Source organism: Artemia sp. Qi Xiang Cuo, chromosome 8, assembly GCF_049724085.1.
Source record: "Artemia sp. Qi Xiang Cuo chromosome 8, ASM4972408v1, whole genome shotgun sequence".
NCBI classification, from domain to species: Eukaryota; Metazoa; Arthropoda; class Branchiopoda; order Anostraca; family Artemiidae; genus Artemia; species Artemia sp. Qi Xiang Cuo.
Window position 1 is genome coordinate 54,358,480 of NC_142801.1, and position 24,015 is coordinate 54,382,494.

At 35.4% G+C, this 24,015-nt stretch overlaps 1 protein-coding gene across 1 annotated transcript in view; it reads left to right on the plus strand.

The window, feature by feature from the left end:
• The window catches only part of LOC148949572 (uncharacterized), a 91,029-nt gene extending 68,085 nt beyond the window's left edge, over nt 1-22,944 (plus strand). Inside the window, exons 4-6 of the mRNA XM_089092730.1 lie at nt 9,521-11,101; nt 13,449-13,694; nt 20,888-22,944. Coding sequence (XP_088948856.1) covers nt 9,521-11,101; nt 13,449-13,694; nt 20,888-22,516 — 3,456 coding nt within the window. The 3' untranslated portion in view covers nt 22,517-22,944. The remainder of the gene's footprint in view (nt 1-9,520; nt 11,102-13,448; nt 13,695-20,887) is intronic.
• The last annotated feature ends 1,071 nt before the right edge of the window (nt 22,945-24,015 follow it).

The following is a 24,015-nucleotide window of genomic DNA, read 5'->3' on the forward strand; positions in this document are numbered from 1 at the left end:
CCTTTTTTACAGAAGGAAAATTAGTATCCCCATCCCCATAACCATAATTTTGTCTAGAACGCATTTATCACTAAGAAGCCCCCTACGCCAAAAGCAAAGCAAAAGGTAAAATTTGCGAGAAATGCCCCTATTTTTACCTTGCTGAGAAATTTTTTTTAAATGTTTCCCGTCTATAGGCTTTTAAAATAGAAAAAGATTGTTAGCCTAAATTACAATCTTGGATGTAAATGGTATCTATACAGTACACATAATAAATCTATCTTTTTTTCTTAGAAACCCCCGGTCTTCTTACTGTCCTAACGCGAAGAAAGAGTTTTGTTTTTTCACTTTACAATGATGGCGATAGAATTGAGGCATGTCCCCTTCCCCCCTTTCAGCAATGTTCTAAATATATTGTTAGACCTTAATTTGAAAATAACTCGTTCCACTTCTCCAAATACAGATTGTGTAGGCCTGCGCTTAATTATTGCAATTGTCTGAAAAACCGTTTTAATTTGATGGAGAAAAACAATCCCTTTCCCCCCCTTTTCAGCAATGTCATAAAAATATTGTTAGTAATTATTTTTGGAGAATAACTTGTTTCGCTCTTACATAAAATATAGAATTCCAATGTCCTAAATATCTATATTAATTTTGCAGACAATTTGTTCTCCACTATTTCAGTCAACACAGAATTATGCAAAAAGCATTGAAAACCTAGATTGGCTAAAACCAGCTAATGTAAACAAAACAGGAAAAGGGGTGAAAAAACTATTTATAAGCTTGCGCGGAGCTTTATGTCAAAACAGAGCGGCACAATGCCTAAAGAATTGACAGAAGTCAGTTACAGAAAAGATCACAATACAGAAAAGCAAGAATTTTATCGAAAAAAGAGAAATATTTCAATTGCGAGAATTATACTTGTAAAAACAGTGGAGGGTTTTGAGGGGGGGTTAGGTAGTAAAAAGAACATATTTTATGTTTTCTAGCGAGTATAAAGATAGCATAGTGGAGTGTGTAATGTGGGGGAGGGGATTTACTTAGATATACTGGAGGGTGACCAATGAAAATAATTTTATTTTGAAAATAAAAAATGAAAATGTACTCACATTGTTAATTGCGGCTGCCAAGGCTTCTAGCTCATCAATAATTTCAGGTGTTCTATCCATTGTGTCACAATACTTTCTGATGATTTAATCACAATGCATGTCCGTTATATACGAAATCCCAAGGGCGAATTGTTATGCAAATGGAAAATCATATGCAAGCGAGCCTCAGATTGGTCTAGGATGAGATGTAACCGAGTCTCTGATTGGTTTAGAATGAGACACGTGATCCTGTTTCCTATTCCTGGATCTTAACATTCTCCCCTATCGTGCACTTGGCCATACAACAACAACAAATAAATCGACCTTGGAAGAGGTGTTATTGACCCACTTTGATTACGCAATCATTCTCCCTGGGGATTCCATGCCCATATTTGGTGTGGGATTGAGACTGACAGCACAGGTGTTCTCCCTAGGGACTCTATGCCCAAATATGGTGTTCTGATAGGACTATAAGATAGCTTTCTACTCTTAGCAAGATAATCCCATTGTTTTTTCTCAGATTTCTAGTTACGATGTTAAGATTTAGTTAAGATTGCCACTAACCTTGGTTTTATTCGCTTATTGATCTCTGGCTTGAATAAATTAATGTCCTCCCGAATCTCTAGATTACATTCCCCGTCTACATTTCCTGCTCAGAGTTAGTGTATTCAGTAGTTTAGATAATGTTTGCTACCTCCCGATTCCTCCTAATTGATATGCCGTCTATATGTTATTTTTTTTATAGTATCAGGATGTGAATTTGTAAAGAATTAAAAATGGCTAAAATTCAAAGAGATGGAATAAAGTAAAATGGGAAAGAAAAGAAATTCTAAGAAAATATAGTATTTGGAGCTGGAATACTGGAAGAACTCAAAACACAAGTTTTTGCTTTTTATTTTTATTAATTAAAAAAAACTTTCCGAAAAATAAGCTTTTCAAAGAAAAGTCAAGGCCATTTTAAACTTAAGCTCAGGAGATACAAATACCTGTTAAAATTCAGTGTAATTTTGTGACAAACCTCTCAGGGCCCCCAGGGAAAACGTTGTAAGTTATGCCCTGGGGACATAGAAGGTTTTTATAGATAGCGTTGTCGTAAAAACTTCAAAAGGGGCTCAGTCAATTGGAAATTGAGAGGGCTAGTGCCCTTTTTAATATTCGATAGTGATTGGAGGGTAACTAACCCCCCTCTCACGCCCATAATTCCCCCAAACACAGCCAATCAAAATTTTCAGATAGCCATTTTATTCAACGTAGTAGTAAGTTCCGGAAATTAGGCCTTTGAGGATAAAACCCCCAGCCCTCAGGGCAAGGGTTGTAAGTTATTCCCTGGGGGCATGTAAGGTTTATATTGAAAGCGTTGTCATAGAAACTTCAAAAGGGCTCATTTGATTGGAAATTGAAAGGGATAGTGCCTTTTTTAGTAATTGAAAGTGATTGGAGAGCAACTAACACCCCTCTCAAGCCCACCATTTCCCCAAACACACCCAATCAAAATTTTCAGATAACCATTTTGTTTAACATAGTTGAAATTATTTTGTTTAACATAGTCTGGAAATTAGGTATTTAAGGATGAACCCCCCCCCCCCATAGCCCTTTGGGTAAGGTTTGTGACTTATGCCCTGGGGGCATATAAGGTGTTTATAGAAAGCGCTGTCGTAGAAACTTAAAAAGGGCCCATTCGATTGGAAACCGACAGGCCAAGTGCCCTTTTTAATAGTCGAAAGTGCTTGACCGGCTTGACATTTTTATAGTAAAGATCGATTGGGGTAAAATGTATTATTTTTTTTTTTTTTTTTTTAGACCAGGGCATTTCGTATCAAAGGAGTTGTCTTAGGAACTTCGAAAAGGACTCATCCGATTGAAAATAGAAAAAGCTGATGCCTTTTTTAATAGTCAAACTTGATTGGAGGGCAACTAGTCCCCCTCCCATGCCCACCCTTCCATTTGCCCATTATGTTTAAAAACTAAATGTTGTCTTAAGATTAAATCAAAATGCACTGTGTTAATGCTAATTCCCATTAAGGCATCTCAGCAGTATCCCAAGAACGACTGATGGTATTATGTTCAAACTTTCGGGGCTAATTCTGCTCTTAAAAATTTAACCAAATCAAAATAGCGTAAGTGTATCCAAGCTATCAAAGAAAGTAAACAGATTTTTTTTGCGAATGTGCTTTAAGCACTAAAACATCTTTTTATCCCATATGTAAATAAAAGTTTTTATGATTGTTTTTTGTTATTACAATGGCTTATGATTAGATAGCACTTTTATAGTTATTGACATTACTTCACAAAAGTTTTATTTCTTGTCATTCCCTTAAAATAATTTTTTAATGGCTTGATAAAATATTTTTAACTATTTTAGTCTTATTTCTTATTACAAATTACCCATCTCGAGGGACAGTTTTGCCATCATCACTTTGATTCCCTGGATGATAATCACTTGTTTTCTTTCTGTTCCAGTTTTTTATTTCATTACTAAACATTTCGACCCTTCTAGAAATTGTGAATCTACTGAGAATCTTCACAGGTATTTATAAACAGAAGAGGACCTGTTGCTAAATAAAACATTTATATGTAGGACGCCACAGAGTTACTGATTCAAAGCTTCAATTTTCGTAGAAAGGAAAACTTCACTAGAAACAATTGGAAAAACACGTTTAAAACAATTTTAAAAGTTAAAAAATTGAGGAACTTCAATAATTTTTAATGGCTTCCAAAGTTTTACTTCAAGATAAAAAATTTTACACACTGTCTAATGGTAATATCGGTCGATTCTTATATGGGGTGCATGGAACTTCCACAACTGGGCATAGGGCAGTCTTGATGATTGTATAATCTTCAAGCGGTCTGGCAGGTATAATGACCTAAGTCAGTTGGTCGGAAGCAAAGTATATACACATACAACAAGTACTGACAAAACCTATCCTCTCCACACAAAAAAAAGTGACCCTTTGTCCGCGTCTCCGGAGACGATTCCATACCTATGCGAACCTGGGGGATAAATGCACAAGTTCCGAAGGTGATTATACTTGTTCCGTAAAAGCTGTATTAAATTTAATTTATTCGCTCGGAGCGATTAAGTAGTACAGCATTTTTCCTCTAGAGGCGCTGAGGTACGCGGGGTCACTTTTGGAGAGTTTTGTCAGTACTTGTTGTATGTGTTTATACTTTGATCGGAAGGAACTGAATACGAGCTTCAATATTGGTAAATCACCATTACCTCCTTCTTGTTCAGTAAATATCCTGCAAAGAAATCGTAATTTAGCTTCATGTAAGTGTCTAAAGTTTCTTTGCTTTAATTGGGTTCTCTGTCAGGGAGGCTAGAATTAAAGACCCCTGGTTGTATAATCAAAACCTCTATGCCTTCCCTAGGCCAGAACATAATTTGCACTTTACTGTGCAAAAAAAATATAAATGAATGTGTAAAGAAATACAAATGAATGTGCATTGTCAAATTAATATACATATACTGATATTTAGTAATCAAAATGTTAATATTATTTGATTTATTAAAGTTATAAAAGTAAAAACATTTATATTTTTTTCAGAAAAAGTGCAAATTATGTTCTGGCCTTGGGAAGGCATAGGGGTTTTGAGCCCAACTTATGTTAATTTCTGCCTCGTTTTGAGTTTGACTCGGTTATTTATTGTAATTTCTGTTCGTTTTGGGTTTCATTTACTTATCGATGCTGATTTGTGGTAGTTTCACAGATTATTTCATTTTATTTTTGCTCATTTGTAGTTAATGGAGTTCTTTACTTTTCTTTGAAAAACCTATTTTGTGGAAATTTTTTTAAAATTAATATTAAAAAAGGGCAGACATTACTCAAACGCGAGTAGGGTTTCTATCTCTCTTAGTCCTCCGCGTTTTACATTAACTTTAACTTACGTTCTAACGAAATCAAAATGCATTTTCAACTATATACTTAAATTTCAAATTTTTAAATTCAAAATTTTTTAATTTAAAGTTCAAAGTGCTTATTTAAGTGTTCTTGCTTCATTATCATTTAAGCATATTTGAGTTTCAGAAAGTAAAAAATGGGAAAAGAGAATCGAGTTAAAATGTTATGAAAGGCAATAGCTAAATGAAACGCTTAAAATTGCCAACCGGCAATATTTGCCTCATTCTACTGAGCTTATTTAGTAAAAGCGTAGGCCTATAGACTATGGAGGGGGACGTTGAAGGGGTAAAGGCCGGCTTATATTGATGATAGTTGATGATTTTTTTCGGTTTAAAGTCCAACTCTTCTCTCTTAAAAAAATAACTTCATTCAATTTCTGCCTGTTTTTAAATTGTTTATCGTAAGTAGATCTAATAAGCTATTAGTAAAGTGCAAGTTGAACTTCAACGTAAGGAGTGGGATGAGGGTGTTAAAAGGGGGGGGGGGGGTTATGAGAGGGCACTAGCCACCTGAGATCTACAATTATATCTGTTTGTGTTAAATCTCTCAGGCATTTTGAATTTGATATTGTCATTTTCACCAAGATGGTACCCCTTTCGGGAGATATACATCCCCTTTTTGTAAAAGCACATACGCTCTCTTATGCTAATAGCTTTTGATAGGTGTCTGTAAGCTTAAATAAAATTCAAGTTTTTAGAATGAGCGTATAAAATTGACTAAAAAATAAAATATGCATAAAAATAGGCATATTTTTTTCAATATTTTCGGTTACTATTATTCTTGCTATTTACTACAAGTGAACGGCTTGATTACCTGTGGCAATATCTATTCTCCAATAAGCTGATTATGTGTTTCAGTGCAGTAGAAACTGTTAATCCTGAAGGTGCTCTACCTCCCTTACCCCTACGGTCTTATTTTATTCTTTTGTATTTTTGTCTTTTCTCTACGTCTAAAAAAGTGTTTGTTTTTCCCCTTTTTTTCGTCATTGTCATGGTAGTGTTATAAAAACCTCCGTAAAGTTCCCCCTAATATGATTAAGTCGCTTTTGGATAGGCCCTACTTCAACAGAAAAATTGCGATAAGGTGATAAACTAAAACATCTTGGAGGGGCTAAATCAATCTATTCATTTTTGCCCAAATTTATCATTCTCTCGAGGCCAGAATACTGGCCAATGCACATCCCCCTCTGTCCTACCGTGTTTGTGTCTTCTGCTTTAGCTACTTCCCAAGAAAAATTCTTTGGAATACCACCTTTTTCCGATACTATGATAGCCTGATCTGAGCTGCTTGGTCCTTTCCTTACCTTTTTATTTATTCATATAAAGACTTCGTTAGTGATTGCGGTCTTTGTCCATTCTTAGTATGCGGTCACGCCATCGAAGATGCTCTTTTATATTACAGATAATGAGTGGGAGTGAACTACTTTGTCCATGAGGCACAGCTTTTGACCACTTGATGACATTTTGTATCCTTTGACTAGATTTACTCAATCACTCTTGGTCCTCGCCCAAATACGTCCTAAGGTACCCCAGGTCGGTGCTATCCTTGGATTTACCCGGGATTGCATTATGTTGATTTTGGAACCCAAAGGTATATAATTCAATATAACAGCTAGGTAATTCCAGTGATCTTTAAAAAGCAATGTACAAAATAGACGATAAAACAGTATCCCCCTATATACAAACGAAAATATATTCCAGCAAAAATATAAATTTAACTCTTATGAATTTATATTTTTGGGTCTTGGAGGTGGGTGTTGCGGAAGTAATGCGTCAACGGAGACATGTACACTATTTTCTTCTATATTCCAGTATACAGTTCACTTCTGTAGAATCCAATCATCTTATTAGTAACCCGTGTGCACTATTCTGCCATCTAAATTACTTTATTGATTTTCCTGAGAACTGCATTCAGCAACCCTATTTTGAGATACCTTTAAAATGAATGGATACCAAAATTAGCGAACAGCTGCCCAAATATTAGATCCAACAAGCCCTGGCCCGGGTAGCGAATAGCTGATTTAAGTTTTACCGGCTACTTTCTCTTTATCTTCACTTCAAGTTTCATTGCTCCCTTTGCTCTCATTGGTTTTCTTTCATTTTACAAATTTTATTCTATTTTATATTTTTCTTCTTTATGAACTGGGGAATATTGAGCGACATCTTGGTCGGAATATTTTTAGTTTTTCCATTTGCTCTTGTTGATTTTTTTTCTTTTTCGTTTTCTCTTATGGGAACAAAAAGTTGTAGGCCATTAATCTTAAGCTTACAAACCATAGATCATATTCAATGCATCATTGCATCATGCCACATGCGTGAACGATGATAGTTTTTACTATATTCTGTATGCTTAGCTTTTCATACGACGCTGATACAAATGGGGTTTTTCAAGGAAATATATCATTTATGCTTTTCGAAAGCTTACATTATGGTTCTACTTAAAATGCACTGAATTTTATATTAGAGTCCTATAACTTTGTAACATTTGAGTTTAATTATTTTATGTAACGCTGAAAAAGCGGAGCATAAATAAATCACTTTGGGTACAAAAAATGGTATGGTGCAGCTGTTACGTTACTTAAGAGAAAAATTATTACTATTATTTAGTGTATAATAAATAAAGCCTGACCTATAAAAAATTCATATCTTGATGAGTTTTTTCAAGTGTTAACTTGTGAAGCCTGGATGGCTGACTTAAAGAGTCTATCAATTGGGTTGAGTCAACATAACTGTGAAAAATTTTGAAAAGCAGAGATGTAAACATTACGTGACGAATATGAATAGACGGTGTAATAAGGTCCTTGAAAAATAAAAGTTTTTTTCTGAAAAAGGTATTTTCTGAAAAAATTAGAACAATATTTATTGTATTTAAAAAAGACTGCCCTTTTCATTCAGCACATTTTCCCAAAGCTCCTTCCGGGTTGAGAACCACCAATGTTTTGCAGTTTTGGGCTTTTAAGATATTCTAATTCTTTTCTATTGACTTGATGTGTTGAATCTTAATCTTTTTAGAAGCTATTTTATCCTGAGTAGAAAAAATAAATTGAAAAATAGAAGAAAGAGAAGGCTTGCGATGAAGTAAAATGATATATTTACCCGATTCGTCGTGGGATCATCTCGGGGCTGATTTTTTTTATCTTGTGGCACACGTTGTTTTTTTCGAACTTTGTCGATCGAAAAGACTGAAATCCTTCCCTCCGACGCATATATGGATATGTTACATCTTTTTCAAATCAGAATTATTCAGGGATCGTTTTCATTATAGGTGCCAGGACAAAACTTACTTTTTTTTAGTTGATTCTTAATAGACTATTTTTTGGAGCGCTGCGTGATTCCTAATAGACTAATTTTTGGAGCGCTGCGTGATACTTCGAAGCCACTATACTTGAGAATAGAGGTTAAGGTATTAGTTAAGGGCTTTGAAAACATGGGAATTTGCCTTGACAATTTTTAAATCTAACCTATATGTATATAGTCTTTGATTTTCGTCAAAGTTTAATACTTTCTTTTACTTTAAAACACATATGTAAAAAAAATTTTTTTATATGTAAATTTAGTGGCTACACAGCACAGTCACAAATTATAGGCTAAACCCCTATGACAATGATATATTAATATCGCAGTTTCTTCTACTATTTATTATATTGTGAGATGTTGATTTACTGTTTTTTTAAATCGTCATTTCAGCTACTGACGCGTGTTTGTTGACATTGATGATCCTCCAAAGTAATTAATATTTTCGAGTAAAAGCCTCACCCATTCTAGAAAGCTTGACCCTCTCATTAGTTATGACGATTTCTTTAAGGTTCTTGTCGGCTAGGAAGTCTGTCCTCTGGGGTATCTCTTCAATTCAGGGAAATGACTGGAGTCAAATTCAGGGCTACGCTGTAACTTTGCATATGGTAGGTTCTCATGTACAACAATGGAAGAACACAAATTTCCCCAACCCGTAAAATTCAAGGAAACAACCAACAACTGCAAGGTTATGCCAGCTGTTTTTGGGGCTAAAAAGGTGCATTATTTGTGGAGTCTATGCAGATGGGGATAACTATTGTTGCAGATTCCTACTGCAAAACTTTGTGGCATCTACGAAGAGCTATTCAGAACAGAAGAATAAGTATTGAATTACAGGAAATTGTTTTAAATGCACTGCTTCGAAAGTGACAAGGAGCTCGAACAAACGTCACAACTTCTTTCAAATCATTTGCGGAAGCTTTTTATGCAGAGGGTATTACTTAGCCTTTGCACAGATACGACAAATATCTCAATCGTCAAGGTGATTATGAAAGTAGTAACCTTGATGGTGCCTGACATATGGTAATAAAACCACTGTTTTTGTTAACCATTGTTTCTTGATGGACAGTCGGAGGTTAGTAAAAAACGACCGTCGTGTGTCCCTTGACGTATATAGCCAGATTTTTACATTTTATTGTTTTCCAGAACTTTGGAGGTAAAACTCTTTGGAGAGGTATAACAGTGTTTGCCTTAATGTTATTTTGTTTGTTTAATTATTTATTTATTTAGAGCAAACTTTATCTCCTTTTTTTTTTAGATTCAAACATGTTCCAATTGTGGTTGCGTATCTACATTTGTGCTACCTGCAAAAGATTTGATACAGCATTCCTGTCCGAAAGAATGGTGGACTCACAGGCTCATACCAGGACGAAAAAAATGTTTGAGGCTTTTAAATTCAGGGTCTTCAGTAACGTGGCACGAGGCTGCAAGGTCTTGCAAAGCTCAAGGCGGTCAATTAGCCGCTTTAGATGATATTAGTCTTTATTCAGTTGCATATCAATTAGTCCAATCTGCAGAAAGCACTGCTAGTCCCGCCTGGGTGGGCTTAAGGCAGAGAAACGTCACCAATAATTTCACTCTTCCAGCGTTTTGTTGGAGCAACTCTCCGGCATCTGCCTGTTCTCCGACATCATGGATTCCCTTTGAGGCAGCCTGCACAATAAAAAAGCATCACATATATGGAGCTGTTGATCAAAATGGATTTGTTTTAGCTTATGATCCTTATAAAGCATTAAACAGCTATTTGTGCGAAATGAAGGTTGAACCAGAGGCAACTCATCGTGTTCAAATAAATATCGAAAATCTAGGCTTTAACTCTTTTCTATCTGTGCATTTAATAAACCCAAAATTTGAGATGGAGACAGATGTTGAATGTGATCTTGGCACAGATTCAGTAGTTTTTTCTGGTCAAACATGCGATAAAGGACTAGGATTAAGATGCTACCAAAATGGAAATCTCTTACATTCTGGCTCACCTGGATCTAATGACAAGCTTCAAGTTCTTATTGATACCACCGAAGCATCTATTTTCTACTGTGAATATTGGTTTGAACCTTCTAGAAGGCTAATTTTGTCAAACTATGTGGCCTTTAATTTTGATAGAACTTATTCTCTTAGAGTAGAACTTGTCTCCGATAGAGAGTATGACGAAATATTAGAAAACGGTTTTGGAGTCTTCGAACAGGCTGTTTTGAAACGTTTACACAATGCATATTGTCAGTATTTTTCGTGTCGCAACATAAATTTTCCCTTTTCAGTGAGGTTAATAAATATTTTGGAAAAAACAAATCTTGAAAACCGCCAATTAAATTTTTTGATATCTGAAAGAGAAAAAACCACTTTTTCAGCAAGTTTGAAACCTTGCACTAAAACACACACAGTTATGGAAAGGACATTAAACTGTTTCTTGGAATCAGTATTCATGTCAAACGCTATTTTTTCTATAAAAATATTTCAACTTTCAAGATTCCTTAAGGATATTCACAAGGATACCATCTACCATGAAGAGGTTCCAAATTTGGCTACTGAAAAATGCGATGTTACTGAAGAATGGGGGGGTAGAATCAAAATTAAAGGAAATGGAAAAATAACACATTATAAAGGCGACAATATTATTACTTACAATTGCTCTGTTACAGAAGGACTTACAGTAGATTATATTCGCCCTTCTTTCGGGTGTCCAGAGATAATTGAAACTGAGAATGACAACTTGTATAGATTCGTTGAAACTCCATTGTACCAATTTGCTGTTGAAGATGGTGTATGTAAAGCTAAGAAAAAATACAGGCGCAGATGTGGAGGAAATGAGATATATGGTGCAAAGTGGGAGCAAATGGAAGTAAGTATACTTTTAAACTTGGATTTTAGTAAGATTCCGTTTCGTGGAAGGAAACGGAATCCCGTTTCAGTTAGGGTAAAGTAAAGAGGAATTCCTCAAATAGCAATTGTAAGATCTTAATATTGATTCGAAAAAATAAGAGCCATCATTTTTAGTTTTATCCGTCAAAAGTTATCATAATAAAAACATTTTGCATAATTCTAGAAAAAGGGAGAAAATACTCCCAAGGAAGAGCGTGATGCTCATGAAAGTCATGCCATAAAATTCAACGTGCCTGATTACCATCGAGTACCCCTAAGAAACCCTAAAAACATCCACCTCAATAGTTTTTAGGGGGAGATGGCAAAAAAAATTTTTTACGTCGTAGCTAATATCTAAATTTAAAAAAAAGGACAAGGAAAGGATTGGACAAATATTGCTACTATCGTTCCTCCTCCCATGTGGTGCATTGTTGCCTACCTTTAAAGCATTAAAGGGGAAATCAATGAATCTCTTTGTGTGATGGTGAGTAGAGCGGGCCCAAACCTGAAAAATTAATTTCTAGGCCTGTATTTTCTGGATTTCTGCTAGAGATTTTTTAGGTCACAATAAAAGTTGGAGAATTCTCTCTTACCTCTCTTCATTCACAGACTAATTTTCAGACTGAAGGTGCAATACGGAGTCTAGAGTACAAGATACAATAGCTTCTTTTTTATTACGGAAATGTTTATTTTGACGGAAAACGGAAACGTTGAACCACTTAAGCATTGCGGTAAAAGTTGAACTTTGACATAAAAAATGTTTGATGGGAGTGGCAGTCTACTTCATGTTTAGTACAATTCTATTTAGTTGTACAAATAAATTACACCTTAATAATCCCTTATTCTCACAGCAACGTCATGAGAAAGAGGAACTATGGAGCAAGGATTGAAGGGGGAGGGGGTGGTAACCTCCGCCAATTTAGAATATCCTCAAATATAATATTGAAAACGAAAGGAAACTAAAACAAAAAGACATTTTGTAAGAGTCCATTACTCATTACCCGGGTAGTATTTTTAGAAATAATGGTGGGTGCAGTGAAGATATAAAAAGTAGAATATCCAAGGCGCAGGGTGTTTTATTTGCAGTTGAAAAATAAGTGGAAGAATAGAAAAATAATTCTTCCAAGTAAGAGTAGGATATTAAAATCCCCGGCAATGACAATGATCAACTATGGCTCTGAAACGTGGCCACCTCCCTATATTCCCATATCTTAGAAGTTCCCACTTTCCGAGCTCAAAAGCAATAAGATTTTACAAATACCGAGACTTTGCCAACTTGAGCCAATCCGGATTCTTAATAGAATTTTTTGATTGTCCCGAATCAATGATGAGGTTAAAGAAAGATTAAGATGACTAGACCATTTTCACGGATGACGTATAATTTTGATTGTTATTAGTAATGGTAGTGTCTGTATATTTGTTGTATTTCAGGTTGTTTTTTTCTCGGGAAAACACTTGTCAAATATCAATGTAAAGAAGCATTTCTATTCGTTTAGTTTTATTTTGTAGCTATTTACTTATATTTGGAAAGGAATTTTTTTCAAAAATCTTTATTTAAATATTTTCACATATCTTATTTACATTTCTAACTAGTTGCAGAAGTTGAAAGTAACTTCAAAGATAATTTGACATGCTTAGTGGTGTTCCAGTTCAAATTTGGCACCAATTTAGCAGTATACGGCTATATTAATCTGTACTAAATCCTGCGAAACTTTTTGCTACTGAAATTTCGTCAGCAGCTCTTACTGTGGGAATTGGGCGGAACTGGCACTATCAACAAATTTTAATAAATGGTGGTTTCTAGCTCAATGGTAAAATCGAATTGGAATTTAGAATTGGACTAAATATAATGGAATTGCTTCATATAATTCTACATGTAATGATACGTCCTATTAGAACTATAGATTCAAATAAACCTACGATATGAATAACCCTAAATAGTTTACAGATAAGCATAGAAAAAATATGAACATTACATTCAAGTAATTAGTGTCTGCCAATTTAATTGGTAGAAACACCCTAAAAAGAACATTTTCAACATTTAACCTACTGACACTAAATAAGTGTTTGGGGTTTAATGTTTGAAAAAAAAATCATATTTGACAGGTGTTTTTCTGAGCCTAAGAAAAGGGCTTGTTTTGTCTTAGCATGTACAAAAATTTCTGAATAAGAAAAAGATAAAAAAAAATCAACACAAATTTACCAACCAGATCTGTCAAGAGCATAGAGACAAACTTTATGTATTTGTACAAGTATTTCTTAGAAAAAAACTGTAAACAAAAACGACTTCAGTCGCTATATGTTTAGTGTTCTCCGTAATTTTCAAGGAAATCCCGTCTAAACGTTTGCATTCACTATGCCCCACAAGTGAAACGGATGAGACAAGTACCAAGCTAAAGGAGATATGGGATACCCTTGACAACGATGAAGACGTTAAATTGGTTAAACTTCTGCAAGTTATAGAATCATGGAGACCAGATTTAAATCATATGCAAACCGTTGGAAGTATTTTCCAGAAATATACTTCAGTTGATAAATCTGAAGTTAAAATTGGCTTCGAAATCTTGTCAAAGGTAGGCTATGTAGCTAGTTAAATGTACTTAGCTGTATTTAGCTGTGTTAGGCTTGTATTTTAAATGCATTTAAGCTGTGTTTAGGTGTAGTTTAAATGTCTTTATGCCCACAGAGAAAGGAATCTCCTCCCAAAAGGTTTTATGAAATCCGGGGCAAGAGCACACTTTTTGGTGGCTTGAGATACTTCTGAATAGGAAAAAACCATAATACTCTTTCAAGACTTTGGCTGAGAACCACAGAAATTGTACCCTAGACCTAACTACCCCAAATTATTTTGGGAGGAAAACCATACACCAATCATAGAAATAAAGGGATGCCCCGCACAGGGGGCTAAGAATTAATTTCTAAATATCTACGTCTAGTATTTCATTTCCGTATTATTGCTGTTACCTAATTCATTGATACATAGAATACAATTTTTAAAAGAGTATGAGTGGATTTTTATGTTCAGAAGTCTATCTAGGCTAAATATTTTTAGCCTAAAAATGTGTATACCTGAGAATTGAATTGCTGTAATCCAACTGGATTACCTTGTTTTCCCAGTTGAAAACTTACGCCATCTATGGTCTCGATAAAGTATGCTCTGTTGAGGTTTTTTGTGACACCAAAGCCATTTTCAATTTGTACTTTTTCTGGGAGAATTTTCATTGAAAATAAAACCCTAAAACCATTGTGATGAAAAGAGAAATATGGAAATATGGAAATTGCAAGTAATATCAGCTGTGAAAATTGGTCTTCCTCCGATCCTCTAGGTCATCGAAAGGCAATTACTCTGATCATAAAGGCAAAATTTAAGTATCCTTGATTTCATTTTGACCACTTTTCTCTATAGCAAGGTAGTGGGTCTTGTGGTTATCAATTAGATAAAAAAAAAAAATTCTCACACAAAAGTACAGCTTGAAACGAACAGAATTTATTCTGTATACGAGGGGAGCCACCCCTTCCTCAAACCCTTTCTCTTTGCGCTAAAGTTTTATAGGCCTTTAAAAATATTTCTTATTTTAAATCAACGGCCTTTATGTTTGAGCTGTCGTTGTTATAGAATTAAGACAAATAACTTTAAAGTTAAATTAAGACAAAGATCACTTGCCCTTTAGGGGATGTTTTCCCCTTCTCCGAAAATAACGAAAATTTTCTCAGGCGCACATTTTTGATAGGTAACATTAAACTTTATGAATTTTATGTGTTTTGAGTATCCTAAAAAGCCCGTTCTTTTGATGTATATATTTTTGTCAAGACTCCTTTTTTCAGTGCTTTCGCTACTATTAGCCCTCGTAGTTCCGTACTTGGAGTTTACTTACCGCGAACTGTTTGAATACTTCTATTCTAGTTGTAACTTTCAAATCCATATCCACAATCTTGACGATCACTGGAAATCAGCTTTGTGCTTTTAACTAGAGAAAATGTTAGTGGCAGATTCCAGGAGGCTGGGAGCCGGGGTAAGGGGTGGTCCTTGGCTTAGACACAATTTGAGTTTGTGCAGTTTTTATCTAAATTTGTACAAATAGTGTGAGCCATAAAAAAAGTTTTAATTCGTAAATCAAAAGAAACCTATTAATATTCCAACCAGCCTACCATCCAAAGTCCTAAATTTCAACCCACGAGGTGTTGTAGCGCAGTTGCAGATCTTCAACTGTGTGATCACCCATGAGGTGTTGTAGCGCAGTTGCAGATCTTCAACTGTGCGAACACCCATGAGGCGTTGTAGCGCTCTTGCAGATCTTCAACTGTGCGAACACCCATGAGGTGTTGAAGCGCAGTTGCAGATCTTCAACTGTGCAAACACTGACCTAATGATCGTATATGCGAACAAATTAATTAATGAATTTGAAGTATTTAACGATAATTTTCCAAGAAATATTTTTTGGTTTAATTAAATTCTCAAAGTCTTATTTATGGTACACAGGGGTTATTAAGACTACCATAAAATAAATATGACTAATGACTGATACTTAAAGACCTTAGAATACTATAGTCACCAAATAGTGTGGTTTGAGTGACCTTAATTCGCCTTTCCTTTGCGGGAAGAATACACATTATATAGCCGACGAAGCCATTAATCTGTGTAATTGGCGACCTTAAATGGGCCAGTGGCCCCTCCGCTCCCCTCTCCCTCTGCCTACCAGCTTTTGAGCAGACGTGCTGTACCTTTGTTTGAAGTCGAGCAGCGTAATTATTTTCAATTTGTATTAATAGAGGCACAAATTGTGCCCGTAGTCCATTCGAAACCCCTCCCTACCTTCTTACAATGCCGTCTTTTTAGAAGAACGGTACCCATGTTACGCCTGTTTGAACTGGAATCCAGTGGCGTCAATTCGCGAAAGTTAGGGGGGGGGGCAAACGTGTATTGTTCAAAATTTAGTGAGGCAATTTTGTTTTTGTTCTTCAGTTTTTCCAATTTACCCGAAAAGGGTATTTTAAAAACACAGGGAGAAAGCAAAATAATTCTGGGGAGGGGGACAGCGGTGATTCCATTGCCAAAATCACCCACGATTTTCAATCTGTATGATTAGATAACCAAAATTAGACAGTTGGCTCATCCGTATACCTTATTGTTAATACCTATAAAAGAATAACCATATGCTATCAGTCGCTCATGTGTTATCAGCTCAAGGTAAATTTAATTAATCTGAAGCTTCTCAATGTAGCTTTATGGAAATTGTGAGTCTAGAAACATCCGACTCCGGCTGACATTAAATTAGTTGGAGAAAGCCCAATTCCATAGACCACCGAAGAGAATTACAAGTTTCAAAATGTCAAATAACTCCTCCAGTTACTAGAATTTGGAATTAAATTTTGTGTGAAGTTCATGTTTATACTTTAGTCATAATCAATTTTCGTGATTTAGTTAAGAGGTATACTAGCATTATGAGTAATAAGAAAACGTTACATTTTAACAGGAAGTTTTCTATCAATACCAACAATTCTGGTATTCAGTATAATTTTAAATTATGATAATTATATTGGTAATTATATTGTGATGGAGGGGGAGCGCTCGTAGCTTTGTTGGACCCAGGTGGTTTGGTGCTGCAGTGAGTTGTTAGTTGTAGTAGTAATAGTACTAGTAATTTAAATTATGCAGCCATTCCCTTCTGATCCCCTAATAAAACTGGAAACCTAGCTATAGTAGGATTAAATGGGAGATTAGGGCGTGTAGTACACAACTTACACGGCTCAAAACCTCTGCTGTGACATATCAGCGTGATTCGGCAGTGTTTCTTATACAGGAACTAAGTATCTCCTCCCTAGTGTAAAAAAACAGCTATAGCAACCTTCCTACAAAACTGACAAAATGGTAGATTGACTATTGAAAATGTTTTCCCCTGTAATATGACCCTGGCTCCTGGTGGCTCTGTGTCCAGGGTTCTGACACTGATTTGGGACTCCACGGGGGAAAATTTTAGATTTTATAATGTTAGGGTATGTTAGAATTTCGATAGAATTGAGTATCAGTCTTCACTCTAAAGACCAGGACACTTGAATCTTAAAAATAGCGATTTATAGTGTAAGATGCATTTCGGTCCCTAATTCTGGATCACTGTCAATAAATTAAAAGGTGTTAGAAAGGTTTAGAGAAAATTCACCAAAATATGACTAAAAATAAAATAATAGATCTCTTAAAATCAGTGGCGTTAATTCCAGATAATTACTTGAGGGGGGCGGGGGCAAAATGCTTTTTTCAACATTCAACGGGAGGGGGTCGTTTTTTTTTATTTTAACAAAAACAAAAAAAAGACATTTTTCAGTGAGAATATTAAAAAATGAATTCTTCAAAATCTAACCGGGACAAAAAATTCAAGGGGACAAGTACCCACCTGCCCCATCCCTTAATTGATGCCATTTCTTAAAGTAAGAGTAGGACAATGCAGGTGCGAGTCAAGGGCTGCGCTTTGGGCTTATGCCTGTCTTTCTTCTCGAAATACCGGGATTTTTGCTAACTTTCAAAAAATTTCTTATATTACCATATAATTGGAATACTTTTGCGCTGTTTAAAATTGCCCCACCCTCGAATCCCTTTTCCAAAATAGGTTCTTGTGCACTTGCCACATGTCTTGGCTCTCAAATAAGAGTCTAAAATAAGGATCCTTAAAATAAAATTAGGATCGACTGGGTGTGAGCGCAAGAGGCAGCGGGATTACATCTTCTGTCTCTCCCCGAAATCTTGATATTCTTATAATTTACTGTAGTTGAGATTCTTGTAATCATAGAACTATTCTTATAATTTATTCTATTTATTATAAAATTCAAATGTTTTTCTGGTGGTTTAGATACCCCCTCTACCGAGTGTCACCTAACCACAAAATTGATCAGTGATTAAGTGGCCAGTGTCTTTGCCTTCTCTGTGGTTACGAAATTTTATTAATTGAAGCCGTAAAAGTATTAACGAAAACGAACGCATTTGATTGAAGACTCTTTGGTAAAAGTGCTCTGAGCAGTGCTCTTTTGTCCGTTGCTTGCTTAAATTTAATAAAAAGATGCTCTGGACTTCCAGTCAGATAACCTTTAAGATAGTTATAAAAATTATTAATCTTGTTGGGCTAATTTCCTGCTAGATTGGCTACAATAACAATAAAATTCTTACTTTTTAGGCCCCTTTATGAGTTTTCCCAATTTTTCTATCCATTGTTTCAGTATGGTCTGGACTTTTTTTTAGAACTATGTTAGAAAGTTTTTCACAAAAAAAATCCTTAAAAGCTGGGCATGTTGGAAGTAAATGAGGAAAAAATTAAACTTGAAACCAATTTTAACCAACTGAACAAAGCTAAATTTCAAAAGACTTTCACAGGAATATTAAAAGAAGTTAGGTTAATAATATTAGTGAAGATTTTTTTGCTATTACAGCTAATTTAGACGGATAACGATCCAGAAGATTGCCAAAAATATTTTCCTTTAAGTTACAGGCGAGACAATGATTTATATTTATAAAGGACCTAAGAAATGTGATCAGTTAAGACCTATTTCGATCACACTGAACTTTGCTAAAGTTGCAGAATCTTTCATATATCGTGAACTTCTCACGGACATTTCACCGTCACTTGACCCTTTCCAGTATGGTTGTTTGAAGGGATGCAGCACGTCTGTTTATTTAGTACGGCTTTATCACCTAGTAGTTGAATGGTTGGAGTTTGGAAGCTCGTTTGTAGATTTACTTCTGGTAGACTACCGAAAGGCATTTGATTTGATTAAGCACCCTCTTGCCGCCCAGAATCTCAAGTCAATGGGTGCCCGTAAGCACATCCTCCAATTAGTAGTTGATTTCTTACGTCACAGGTATCAAAAAGTGTACGCCCTTTTTCACGGTGATATTGAATCGGAATGGGTGGAAATTACATGTGGGGCCCTCAAGGTACCAAGTCAGCACCTCTTCTTTTCCTGGCTGTTATCAACTATGTGCTTTCTGACTTTGACGATCGTTTTAAATTCGTCGATGATTTGTCTGTGCTTCTTAAATACCACGTAAAGGATTCGCAAGCTGTAGCCCAGTTCGACCCAAATTTTTTCGATCAGTTTAAATCACAGTGTACTGCGAACAGTCTTCAAATTAATGAGAATAAATCAAAGCTTTTGAGGTTGAACCCACTTAAACGCGATTTTACCTACCCCGCGACTTTGTTCCCTTCTGCTTCGTGTGCGACTATCTTGGGCGTCACCGTTAGTGTGGACTGTTCGTTCTCTATTCATGTACAAGAGCTGGTTAAGAAGGGACATTATGCTAAGCGGACACTGGTGGCGATGCGCCGCCTAGGTTTTCCAGTGTATCAGCTGAAAACAGCGCACCTCACTTTTATTCGACCCATCCTTGAATATGCGTGTCCCGTCTGGGGCCCACAAGTTCATCACATAGATTAATTAAGTGATGATTTGGAGGGGATCCAGAAACGAGCTGTAAAGATCATTCTTTGCGACAAATATGTAGATTACAGCTCCGCTCTGAACTCACTTGAAATACCAAGCCTTCGCGATCGCCGTTTTCAGCTGAGGATTCGTTTTTGCCAGTTTTTATTGTCTATTCCAGTACATAGGACAATATTACCACCTAAAATGCCCGTCCGCGCAAATACCAGAAGCAAAAGCAAACTTATGCCCGTCTCGTGCCGCACAAACAGACTTAGTAACTCCTTTGTTCCTTTTTCGTAAAAAAGTTTTCATGTAAAAAACAGCGCCTTTTAGTGCATTTTTTTTAATGTGTCTATGACAGCTGTTTTCATTAAAATGATTCTGATTCTGATAATAAAGATATAACACTGTAATATCGATTGTTTCATGTAAATTAAAAAGTAATTTAGAGAAGTACTAGAAAAATCCGTACTTAACTGGTAAATTGGCGATAAAGAAATCACAGCAATATTAAAATAACTTGGGCTAAAAATATTAGTGAAGAATTTTATTATTATTACCGCTAGTTTAGAAAAACAAGGATCCAGAAGATTGCCAAAAATATTTTTCTCTAATGTTACAGGCGAGACAAAGATTTATATTTATAATAATAAAGATATAATACTGTTAAATTGACTGTTTCATGTAAATTAAAAAGTAATTTAGAGAAGTAATAGAAAAATCCGCATTTATCAACTTGTAAATTGCCGAAAAACAAATCACAGCAATATCAAAATAAGTTAGGTTAATAATATTAGTTAGGAATTTTGTTGTTATTACCGCTAGTTTAGAAAGACAATGATCCAGAAGATTGCCAAAAACATTGTTTTCCTAAATTACAGGTGAGACAAAGATTTATATTTACAGGGATAAAAATATAATACTATAACATCGACTGTTTAATGTAAATTAAAAAGTAGTTTGGAGAAGTAATAGAAAAATCCGCATTTATCAACTTGTGAATTGTCGAAAAAGAAATACATGGGAAAATTTCTAGAAAACATTACATTATGAGGAATTCGGCATCAGCTTTGCAAATTAGAACAGATAAGAATAAATAAAATGGAAGGATTTAGATCCTACCCAAAGAACGTTTTGATTTTTGGTGCTCCTCTTAGGTCAACTTTCACTTTGTCAGTTTTTAAATTACCGACAAAGAAATACATTAAAATTTTTTAACACATTACAACACAGTATTATACAGTATACAATACAGGAAAATTGTAAATACAGTACAATACATTAAATAACAAGAATAAGAGAGAAGGGCGCAGATCCTACCCACAAAGTGTTTTGACTTATGGTACTCTTTTAGGTGCTGAATGTTGAAAAGAGCTTACTACAGCAGTCGCAAGAACTATTCAACTTCACTAAAGCATGTTGTCGTTTTGAAGAATTCTTATCTAAAGCTGCCCTTGATTTGGATGAAGAAGAGTTTCTTTACGTAGATTCAAATGTTGCTCATATGACAGGAAGATATACAGAGTTGAAACCAGTTTATGGCTTTGCTGTAACTACTGAGAAGAACCACATCAAAAATGTGACAAAACTCACTGCGTATGACATTGACAACGAGCAAGATGGGCTAATTTTCTTGCCAGAAGATCTGTCATTCAGTGAAGTCGTTTCGTTTGCAGCATATCCAGACGCTTCACTATTCACTATTAATTATACAAATGTATTTACAGCAGTTTATGACTATAGTTTAATTGCTGATCAGGGATATGTTGTCATTGATAACGGAACAGTAGACAGTGCTGTACTTGGGGCAGAGATCCCAGGTAAAGCCGTATTTAATTTAGAAGAACCTGTCAAGATCTTTTACAAGAGGACGAGCAATGTATGCAATGGGAGTGACATCATTTGTGCTTACTGGAATCCAGCAATTGGTGGTTCGGGAGCATGGGCAAAAGATGGCTGTTTCTACAATAATACAGTTGAAAATTATGGTGAAGTTTTTGATGTTTGCCTATGCAATCATTTAACAGCATTTACAAGACTTTTGCCAAGTAAAAAGATTTGTGGACAGCATGCATTAATTTTAGACTTAATAAGTTTGGTTGGCTCAAGCCTATCAATTGTGTGTCTTTTATCAGTGATTTTTAACTTCATAGTGTACAAGCCATGGAAGAAGCATATCGGAATCAGAATACTAGTTAGCCTATCTTTTGCTTTAGTTTGTGCCCTAGTTTTGTTATTAGTTTCATTCCACGGAAAGGGGAATGAAATGATAGTTCCTTATCATTGTTTCTTTGTAGTTCCTCTGCTTCATTACTTCCTCCTTTCATCGTTTCTCTGGATGTTAGTTGAAGCTTATCACCAATATGAAAAATTTGTTTATATTCTCCCTAATTACGTTCCACGGTTCATGACCAAAGCACATATGTTTAGCTGGGGATTGCCTGCGATTCCAGTAGTAATTGGCCTGATTCAGGAATACGAGAGTCCCTTGACTTATATAGCAGCAGGTGATAGTTGCTGGATGGATCGTCAAATTTTCCGATATGTAGTCCTTATTCCTTGGGTTTTAGTAATGATTGTTAATATTATTGTCTATTTTATGTTTCTTAAAAATGCCATTTTTTATTCGTCAAACCTTCGCACAAATTCCCATACCATGACTGCAAGTAAAATAAGAGCTTCCCTCTTCTTATTTACAATCTTAGGACTGTCATGGACGTTTGGAATATTGGCTTTGTTCGATAAAAGCTTGACATTTTCATATTTATTTAGTATTTTTACTTCTTTACAAGGTGTTTCAATTTTTGTCTTAACTGTGTGTAAGGATGTTGATTTGCTTGCGTTTTGGGCTCTTAAAATTGGTTTTACCCCAGAAAAATTAGCAAGATATTCTATCTTCCGGAAAGTGACATCTCCAGTAATTTCGAGACTTGTAAACAGCAAGCCTACACCAACATGGTCAAGTAGTGAAGTCAAAACGTAAACAGGAGTGAAACTCAAGTGATCCATTGACAGAATTTCAGAATTGAATTATAATTGTTCTGGTGTATCCTGGCTCAAGGCCATACCCAGGATTTTTTTTCGGAGGGTGTTTTAATCAAAAAAAGTTTTCGAGGGGGGGGGGGGATTTTACACAAAAAAAACTCAAAAAATGCATATAAAATTTGTTTATATCCATTTTTTTACGTTTTTACGAGTCAGACAAACATTTGGGGGGGGAGGGGGTTCAAACAACCCTAACCCCCCCTCTGGGTACGGCCTTATCCTGGCTAAAATCTCATACAAATTTTGAAATAAGACGGTAAATTTTGTCAAGTGAAAAATATTAAACGACTTCCATAGACGAATTATGGGTGCTATGAGTAGAAAGACCTTATTGACTCCGACGGGGCACCCCTGCTGCCACCTACAACTTTTTTACATAATTCATGCATGTTTTTATGTCTGTTCGTTGTCAGTGAGAATGGAAAAACAGAATTTTGCTCACTTGAAAAAACATGAATTTTCTCACATTGATGGATGTTTTCTTGGACGGTTATGTGTGTTGGTCAATTTATTTGATGTTTTTCATTGATGTCAACAACAATTCATGTCTGTTTTATGGTTCGTTGTCAGTGAGAATGAAAAAACAGGAACTTTCTCACATTTATGGATGTCAACAGCAATTTATGTCTGTTTTATGGTTCGTTGTCAGTGAGAATGAAAAAACAGGAACTTTCTCACATTTATGGATGTCAACAGTAATTTATGTCTGTTTTATGGTTCGTTGTCAGTGAGAATGAAAAAACAGGAACTTTCTCACATTTATGGATGTCAACAGCAATTTATGTCTGTTTTATGTCTTTAGGCGAACCTAACCTGAGAAATTGATTTACATAATCGGCGGGGGACTTATTGATTCACGAAGGGGAATTAAGAAACAAACATGGCTTCTTTGATCTTTAGGCTAACCTAACCTGAGAAATTGATTTACATAATCGCTAGGGGACTATATTGATTCACGAAGGGGGAATTAAGAAACATTATGGCTTTCTTTAATCTTAGGTCTGAGGGATAAACGTTCTTTAGGTCAGAGACAAAAATTAATATTCTATTTTTAAATAGGGCTTCATTGATCTTTACTGTCAGGAATTAGAAATGACATCACTTGTTATCTTGGAATTATGCGGGAGGCTAAAGAGATAGAAATTCTATTTTTAAATACGGCTTCACTGAGCTTTAAGTCGGAGAGACAAATTGATATTCTAACGAAACCTTAATAGTGTAGCTAGGAACATTTATGAGATGAAGAGATTAACGTAGGAAAGGGTTTCCTAGATATTTGAAATGTGAATGCACAGAGATGCCAAAAACAAAGGGAACACACTGAGATTACTTTTAGGGGATTATTTGGCTGAAACGGTTTTAGACATTTTAGGGAATTATTTCGGCGAAACAGTTAGAGACATTTTAAAAGATGATTTTAGAAAAGGTTTTAGAAGA